General features: G+C 38.3%; 1 protein-coding gene across 1 annotated transcript in view; it reads left to right on the top strand.

Moving 5' to 3' along the window:
* Positions 1–9739, top strand: part of rbpjb (recombination signal binding protein for immunoglobulin kappa J region b) — a gene marked incomplete at its 3' end in the record, with an annotated part of 62380 nt that overhangs the window by 39305 nt on the left and 13336 nt on the right. Inside the window, 1 exon segment of the mRNA XM_014016177.1 lies at positions 8704–8742. Coding sequence (XP_013871631.1) covers positions 8704–8742 — 39 coding nt within the window.

The raw sequence follows: 9739 nt of genomic DNA, 5'->3' as shown, positions 1-9739 counted from the left end.
GCAGTGGAAGGTGTCAAAGCAGTTTGGTGAGAAAAACAAAGTAAAGAACAAAAAAAAAAACGATTAATGGATTATTAAATTTGTTATCGATTATTTTAATAATCGATAAGTTGTCGATTATTCGATTAATCGGTGCAGCCCTAGAAAAAACTAATCAATAATTATCGATATCGACTGATATGACACACTTATTGTGATACATTTTTCGGTCATATAGCCCAGCCTAATTTTTACCATTCGAGAGTGTGCTGCTGTTCACATTTTCATTTTATGCTTTCCCCGTACTGCAGTTTATGTTGGTGTTTCAGGTGATTAAACACGTTCTTAGTGTTAGGGTTAGCATTAGTTGTTCCACACCGCCTTCTGCCATTGTTATGTAACTTAATAATTTTTTATGTAGTGACTCTGTTCTGACCCTGACCTGAAAATTTGCTGATGTGATATATTGCTCAATCGCACTAAACAGTTTTCTCCCTGCAAAGTGTTTTTCATGCATTTCATTTATAGACGTTTTAAGCAGCGGTAGCTTTGAGTCATGTTCAACGATGGTCAGAGGTTGTGTGTAACGTACCGCCGACACCGCAAGAATTGGAAACCAATCGAAGACAAAAACTGGAAAATTTTGAGCTCGAACTTTGCAGTTAAACAAATGCGGTGTCTCATTCAAATCAAGCCTCCCCTGCAGATGCAGCAGTCAGCATGCTTTTTCCCTTGACATCTGCAACTCTACCTTTTGTGGTTTCCTGTGTTTGGGCCTCTTCTCTTGTTGTTGTTTAGGTCTCGGCTGAATGTGTCAAAACGAGTTGGTGGCGGTAAATAAAAATATGGACTGTGGTTTTTCACAGAAATGAAAGGTCTTGATGCCTCTCTGTTTTCTTTTTAACCCTGCCGCCACAACGTAAAAACTATCTTCATAAAATTTCCAGTTTAACCCAAGTAAACTTACTTGAAGAACTCATATGTTCTGTAAGCATARACATCCCATAGCACATTAATTTAATCTCATCGTAGATAATCCTCTTCCTCCCGACACTGTCCACTCTTTCGTGCCTTATTTTTCTTGAACCTCACTCCACGTTTCCTGCGGCGTTCCTTCCTGCATCGTCTGATGAATTCAGTAGTTGCAGTGAAGTTTAGAAGCGAGGAGAGAAAGAGATACGTCTGGAATCCATTAACCCGCTGGAGCAACGGTGCTTCACTGTGGGAACCATATTGATTGTCCTCCTTTATCATTTTTCACTCTTGTTTCCTCCTCTTGGCTCAGACACCCCATCATACTCAAATATTCTTCTCCTCTTACTTTTTATTCCCTCGGTTGCTTCACTGTATTTAGTTTTATTTTAAAACTGTGGCTCCTGAAATTTTTGCACAGTTGGAATCGAGCTGAAGTGTTTATGATACTCACAGCACAATTTATAACTTTTTGTGTTTAGTCACCTGTAAGACATGTTTACCTGCGTCTGCTCCGTCTGTTGGAGCAGCAAGACGGTCGCAGTTTTGCCTCCCAGCCTTTCTGTTGATTACCTCCTCTGGTTGATAAAGACCTTGTGGATTATTCTGTTGGTTTTAACGTGATGAAATATTCAGACATTTAACTCCAGTCTGAGGAAGTGTGCCATGGCTCAATGTTTGCAGATTCTGATCGTGTTCAGAAAGTAATCTGGAGGAAATTCTAACTTGAGGTGCTGCGTATTAAACACAAACGTGACAAGAAACATTAAAATTAAACCTTGTAGTGTTAAATCTCGTAATATAATGGTGTATTATTAAAAATCTTATATTTGTTTAATTTTAAATCAACCTTATTGTTTGTTTTTACTTGATATTGTATTTAAAATTAGTAGGGGTGCACTGATAAATTGGCTCAGATTTCCTTAAAGGGCCTATATTATGTGTTTCTCAGGCATATATTTAAATGCTATACCATAAGAAAATACACTCACCGGCCACTTTATTAGGTACACCTGTCCAACTGCTCGTTAACACTTAATTTCTAATCAGCCAATCACATGGCGGCAACTCAGTGCATTTAGGCATGTAGACATGGTCAAGACAATCTCCTGCAGTTCAAACCGAGYATCAGTATGGGGAAGAAAGGTGATTTGAGTGCCTTTGAACGTGGCATGGTTGTAGGTGCCAGAAGGGCTGGTCTGAGTATTTCAGAAACTGCTGATCTACTGGGATTTTCACGCACAACCATATCTAGGGTTTACAGAGAATGGTCCGAAAAAGAAAAAACATCCAGTGAGCGGCAGTCCTGTGGGCGGAAATGCCTTGTTGATGCCAGAGGTCAGAGGAGAATGGGCAGACTGGTTCGAGCTGATAGAAAGGCAACAGTGACTCAAATAACCACCCGTTACAACCAAGGTAGGCAGAAGAGCATCTCTGAACACACAACATGTCGAACTTTGAGGCAGATGGGCTTCAGCAGCAGAAGACCACACCGGGTGCCACTCCTTTCAGCTAAGAACAGGAAACTGAGGCTACAATTTGCACAAGCTCATCGAAATTGGACAAGAGAAGATTGGAAAAACATTGCCTGGTCTGATGAGTCTCGATTTCTGCTGCGACATTCGGATGGTAGGGTCAGAATTTGGCGTCAACAACATGAAAGCATGGATCCATCCTGCCTTGTATCAACGGTTCAGGCTGGTGGTGGTGGTGTCATGGTGTGGGGAATCTTTTCTTGGCACTCTTTGGGCCCCTTGGTACCAATTGAGCATCGTTGCAACGCCACAGCCTACCTGAGTATTGTTGCTGACCATGTCCATCCCTTTATGACCACAATGTACCCAACATCTGATGGCTACTTTCAGCARGATAATGCGCCATGTCATAAAGCWGGAATMATCTCAGACTGGTTTCTTGAACATGACAATGAGTTCACTGTACTCAAATGGCCTCCACAGTCACCAGATCTCAATCCAATAGAGCATCTTTGGGATATGGTGGAACGGTACACTTTAAAGACATGTTCCAGAAGCGTTTCTGGTCCCCACCTGTCSTTTTGCTCTTCAGCATGGCTGCCTAAAAATGCTGCAGGATTTCTCAAACATGCATGAATGAGTCAAAGCAAGGCTTTGGGAATGTTTTTTCATGAGAGTATAACATTATAACATGATATAAAACTCAGAAAAGTTGATGTTACATGATATTGCCCCTTTAATTTTGGGAGATTAGCAATCATCCGATACACGAGTCTGAAGATCAGCCACTGTCCCCTTTTGCTCTTTTGTGAGCTCTACCTCATGTCAAGTTAAAACAAGTTTATATTGTTTCATGTTTTTTCAATAAAATAAGATTGGAACATTGAAGGTGTATTGTGACCTTATTAAAAAATAAAAAATCAGTATCGGCCAAAATCGGATTTGGCTGGTCAGGCCTTAGGTTTCTCAAAGATTGGTGATTGGGCAGAAAACTGTAATTGGTGCACCCTTACAAATTTGTGATAATTGTAAAACTAGGGGTGCCCCGATACCAGTTTCTCGACTGAGTGCAAGTACTTCAATTTGGGTACTTGCCAGTACTGAGTACTAAAACTTTGTCTCCATTGTCAGGTCTTTCTTTTGTTTAGAACAATGTGGCTCACTCTTCTTCCTTATAGGCCTACATCTCCTCTGACTGGATCAAATAAAAAACATAGCAAACTGTTTCAACATTTTAAAATAAAAAGGACATGCTTTTTTCATTCTATATAAGTTTCATAAACATGGAACTGACAGACTTTTCGCTTGAAATGTAAACTTTAAACTTAAACTCATTCATTTGAGTATTGATACCAGCATTGCTACTGGTATTGATGTTGATTCCAAGCAGCGGGGCATTTTGTACGAGTACTTGTAAAAATGTTGGTATCATTGTAAAAACTGATGATGATCATGTTGTTGAGGCAGCAGAAAGACAGGGTGAGTTTGTGACATGAATCAGACTCAGAATGCCTTTGTCATTGTACCATGAACACAATAAAAGAACAAAGTGATGCATCATTTTCAAGAAACAAATACATTTGATTGGTTTTATTTTGTATAAAAATATAAATTATAGAGCGGGTTATGAATGCAAAATGTGTCATTTTCCCATAAAGCTCAGGACTGATTTGCTGTTAATTTTTTTTTCACTTTAGTTTAAATTTGAACTTAATGTAATGAATAGGGTTTTAAATCTAAATAGATCAAGTAAACAATTTTGTGTGCAGAACTGGAGATAAAGCAGTGATTAGTGTCATTATTGTTCTGTTAGAGAAATTACTCCAGTCAGGAGCAACAAAACTGAAAATATTGATTTAAAGTCAAAACATCAATATATATCACGTCCTCTTTTTTTATTCTTTCTTTTAATAAATGTGTGTATGTTTGCGAACTTCATTTTTTAAATTATGTTCATGTAAGAATGGATGATTGGTGAGCAGAAAAAATGATGATCTGGTCTATATTTGCAAGTGCTCACATTTCTTTTAAATTGACCTGTGTGTCTCCCATAATATACGCTGCAATTTAACAAAATGAGACAATTAAGACTAATTATTCTGCTCAGAGCCAGCAAACTGCATGAGTCACGCCAAATACATCTCTAAGAAACCAAAGATGAAAAGTAGCTCATGGAAAAGAAAAGGCAAGAGGTTATTGATTTGGCAATTCTTTCCCCCAGGTTTTTATAATTATTATTTCCATAGTTGGAAATCTAATTGGTTCAGAAATAGCCAGAATTTTTTTATGATGATTCTAGAATTTTTTTAATAAGATGAAGCAATTGGGCTTTTAGACGTGCAGTGTTCCAAGCTTTAAACTGCATCAATAATATCAATATCTGGTTCAATCCTCTACATTCACTGACATAAAATATGACGTGACCATTCAGACAGATGTATGGAAAGAAAAATCTTGGATTGGATTTGAAATAATTGATTTGTCACATTCACTGTTAGAAAAATTCCAATATAGATATATATTTGGAAAAAATGGATTTGGATCACTTTAGCTTGCTGTGTCTTTAGAATTTGTGTTTTGAACTTACATTTCACTTCCTGTTGTTTTTGTTTGTCAGTCTGATTCAGCAAAAAAAACGACTTGGTTAGAGCTGGGTGGGTATTGTTAACAACTTCTCAATTCAGTTAAATTACATATGCATTTTCTTGCCTAAATAAACAGAAAATGCTATACATTAACATTTTAGAGAAATAAAATGTCTGGAAATAAAGCAGTAGCACAATAATATTTGTTTCAAAATAGAGTGAAAATATAAAACCTGACAAACTCGGAGCTCAAAGTAAAAGAAAAATTCTGTRCCTGAAATTTTTTTGTGGTGGTGATGGGAATGAAATAACATTTTTACTGTGTCTGTGCAAAACCTTTACAGACATGAGGGATCACAGATCATCACCTCCCTTAATTTAGCTAAAATCCTGTGTAAAACTGAAAATAATAGATTTTCACATTAACTATGAATATCTGAAAATAACAGTCTCTTGGAGAAAACTTACATTTTTGGGGGCGTAGATGTAAAACAAGGCATACCTTGGCTGACTACATCTTGGTTTTGTCTTCTTTGTGGGATTAAACTGTTAAGGCACTTGGATTGGGACTGTAGAACATCAAACTCATGAGTTTTTCACAAAGCAGTTCTGCAACATGGTCTCAAAGATGAACCCCTCTTTATGATGTCCCTGGATGATTATAAATCCTCAATCGAGAAACAATGACTAACAAAATCTGAGTGTTGTGGAAACAAAAGAGGCACGGCTTGTAACTGATGATTTGATGCAAAAAAGTTTTCACAAAATCTGCATCGGACTAGGGTTGGGCATAATCGTATCGTCTGCAGTTAATCGTCAGAAAAACATTAATCGATGAAGTTTTAGCACTTGACGATTAATACGAACAATGCCACCAGGCAGACTGACTGGATATTTCCCCGGTCAGTCCACTCGGTGCTCCTCTCCACTTCAAATATGACGAACATTTAAACAAAAGTTCTGTAATTTATTTATCAACACAATTTAAAATTTTAAGTATAGCCTGAAGTCTGCGATTTTGACACAGTTTGAAAAAGATTTTTACGAAGAGCAAATATTTCCCACTAAATTGGTCATGTGACTAGGACATAAGGGTGTCCAGGGACTCCAGGGGATTAATTGTCATATTAATCGTTATCGGCTAAACACCACAATTAATGGTGATAAATTTTTTTGCCAACATCGCCCAACCCTACATCGGACATTGCAAATTAGATATTGTTGGCTGAGCACACAGATCATCTGTCGTCACTACATTAGACCCTTGAGTTGTGACGTTGACTTACTCTCACACATACCAAATATTTCAGCTCTGTGACTACCTCCCACAGTAGCTCAGAGGCGAGTTGACTCAAACATCCTCATGCTGCCTTGGTTACACAAATCACTCTGAGATCATGATGAGAAAGTGTCTCAGGTCTGGCCTGAAAGTGTTTTGTGAAGGGACTGTCAAACGTAACGATTTAGACACCCAGGAGAAAGTTGTAGAGTTTATTTTGTCATAAAACAGAACGACACCATGGATCGACTTGAGATTATAAGTTAATCAAAGGTCTGTTTCCTTGTAAAAACATTGGRCCACATGCAAGAACATGTTCATATTCTTATCCTAAATTTCTCTTTCGTTCTTATGAAGGGTTCGTACCAACATGCCATGTCAGATTCAACAAACTCTTCTATCTTAAGGAAATGTGTGTAAATGAGCTGCGTAAACTGATGAATGTGTATCAGCTGCTCGTACACGAGAAGAGGTGATTAGCATAATTACCACCCTAAAAACACCATACAAGGCTGTAGTTCCTGCCCCAAATACCAAGTGTTCATTCATAAATGACATTGCAAAGTAAAAAGAAGAACTTTACGAGTTCAGAGATTGAAGTCCTGCTCTCAGAGATCCAGAAAAGAAAACCTGTTTAGCAGCGTCAGCTGTGGAATTCATCTAGGACCTGCTAAAGCCGAGGAATTAATGATGACTGCTGTTAATGTCGTGTCTCCCATGGGTCATTAGTCACAGAAGTAAAAATCTAAATCATATTCATCTCTCTCTAGTCCTGCTCTGCTTTTCCTGTGGTCAAATATTTGTAAGTGAAGTGTAAACAGCTGTGATACATACTTTTCATTTATTCAGAAGAACAGCAGTCGCGCATCGCCGAAAATTGGTGAATGCCACAAATTCTCCTAAATCACTCGTACGCACAACTTAAGAACAACTTAAGAACTCGTACTTGGGGCAGCTGTGGCAGAGTGGTTAGGGGAGTTGTCCTGGAACCGGAAGGTTGCTGGTTCAATCCCCGTCCAGTTGACTCAGTCGTTGTGTCCTTGGGCAAGACACCTTACCCGCTTTGCCTACTGATGGTGGTCAGAGGGTCCGGTGGYGCCTGTGTATGGCAGCCTTGCTTCTGTCAGTGCGCCCCAGGACAACTGTGGCTACAKTGTAGTTTGCCACCATCAGTGTGTGAATGTGAGTGTGAATGGGTGAATGTCTGTAGTGTGAAGCGCTTTGAGTGTCCTGGATGGATAGAAAGGTGCTATATAAGTACAGTCCATTTACCATTTACCAACAAATTTGTTCATACGAACGGTTTTCTCATGACGCCCATTGTTTTAAGTAGTGTGTACCATCAGTGCTGGGTCAGGTTTTAGACTTAATTGCTTTAGTTTTTGTTTTGCCATGTTTTTGAGTAACATGTAGATAGAGCTGCCTTTTTGTTCTCTGTCTACTTTTAATCTATTTAAACTTTTTTAAATTTATAACAGCGCAAAAGTAAGGAAATTTTTTGGTATATTATTTGTTGTAACAGTGCTTTTTAACGTCTTACACCATTGAAAAGCCTGTTAATTTAGCTTTTAAATGCTGCCACATTTGTAATTGATGGGWTGAGCAGTAGGACTGCAACAATTAGTCGACATAATCGACATTGTTATAAAAATTAAACTTAGAATTTTTATGTTAAAGTTTATTTTCAATGTCCATCACTAAGCTCATAAAAGGGATTACTAAGGATGTTTTCATACCTGTTGGTTTTAGTCAGTTTAAGCTGAACCCCCCAATGTGGTTCATTTGTGAACACTATAACTAGTAACCATACCATTTGAAGGATGTGGTCTTGGTACGATTTCACAACCAGTTTTGTTGAACTTATATGTAACAGAATGATTAAATAAAGGAAATTCCTTGTTTCTTTACAGTCTAATATACTGAAACATTCAGTGGCATCTGGTTTTCGGAGTGACACTTAATGGAATTTGCAGACACATTTAAGCCATAAGCACTAAATTGTGTCAGAAACACTTTGCAACCAAAGCCTGAGATCAAATATTTAATGTTTGCGTAATTTAAATCAGTTTAAAAAGACAGTAGATTGTGAATAGATTCAGATAACAAAGGTTGAATGTGTAGTTTTCCTCAGATTAGGAACCATCCAATAAACTTGTGTTGACATGTCAGTCCTGTGAGTTAACCTGAAACGTTTTTGTCACCAGCTTGAGTAAAGTTCATTTTGAACCGCCTGGCTTGCTGTGGAAAGTACAAACACGAACTCGCCCCTAATCGAGCACAGCCCCACAGAGCTGTGTCAGAGTGGGCGGTTTGGGCGCGCATCGTTCTGTAGTGCCGTGTTTACTCCTGATGGTTTGTTTGTGGTTAATAAGCATCCCACTTACATTTTCGTCTCGCTTTGTTGTCTTTGCAGGAAGTTCGGGGAGCGCCCTCAGCCACAGCGCCTAACGAGGTGAGTGTGCACTGCATTTATTTTAATCACAGCAGTGTGATTGGTTTATATGTGAATCAGTGTTGAGAAAATGACTTTGTAGWATAAAATACACATTGTGCATTATTTCTGCTTGTTTATTTCCATGGCTGYAAAATCACACTTTTTTATTTCTAGATTTCTTTATTTCATTTAATCCATTAAAGAGTTAAATTCTTGTGATGACCTCAGGCTTTGGAGCAAATCAAGTTATAAATGTATTTTCAAACACCGCAGAGTAAATGTGTTGGTTGGCCACAGTGTAGCTGATACAGTTACATGCTGAGCTGATTGTCCTTACATTGCTTTCACTTTTGGCCTAGTTTTGTCMATTGGTCCCAGATGTATTGCATTATATTTGTTCGGCTGTTATTGATTACCTAGTTCATTGATTTGTGTTTTAATAAGTTTGTGTTGAAACCAGATCTGATTATCACAGTTGTTTTTGGAGTAACGAGGCGTAGAAGCAACGATTCATCTTATCCAGACAGACTAGGAGTCCAAAAGTGCCTTTTTTTTTACTCCTCACTGAGTCACGTTATCGTAGATTTGACAAGCCATTATCCAAGTTTTTTTAATTCTCTTTTCCAAGTTGATGCAGGGATGCACCTGTTAGAGAGTGACGAGAATTGAGCGAGTTTTCAGTTTGATTGGTGACTTACTCAAAAATCACATTTCCTTTTCCTGTCCACGCATCATTACTAAGTGGCCAATTTAYACTAGTTGTAAGGTTTTACCAAGTATGACAAAAGACTCAAAAGTTTTAAAAGTAGTGCAAAAGAACAGAGGAAGCGGGAAGCAGCGTGGCTGAGAGCGCAAATGAAGAGGGGGAAAAAAAACTTATCCAGACCTGGTTCGGGACATGAAAGCGCCCGCTGAGCAGCAGGAGGAGAGGAGAGCGGAAAAAGTTCAAAACTTATTTCTAGCGGCAGAACAGGTTAAATGTTATTTATTGTTTTTTAAATCATCCTATAGGCTC

Source organism: Austrofundulus limnaeus, unplaced genomic scaffold, assembly GCF_001266775.1.
Source record: "Austrofundulus limnaeus strain Quisiro unplaced genomic scaffold, Austrofundulus_limnaeus-1.0 Scaffold140, whole genome shotgun sequence".
NCBI lineage: Eukaryota > Metazoa > Chordata > Actinopteri > Cyprinodontiformes > Rivulidae > Austrofundulus > Austrofundulus limnaeus.
Note: the sequence above shows the minus strand (reverse complement) of the source record. Positions and strands in the feature narration are given on the sequence as shown.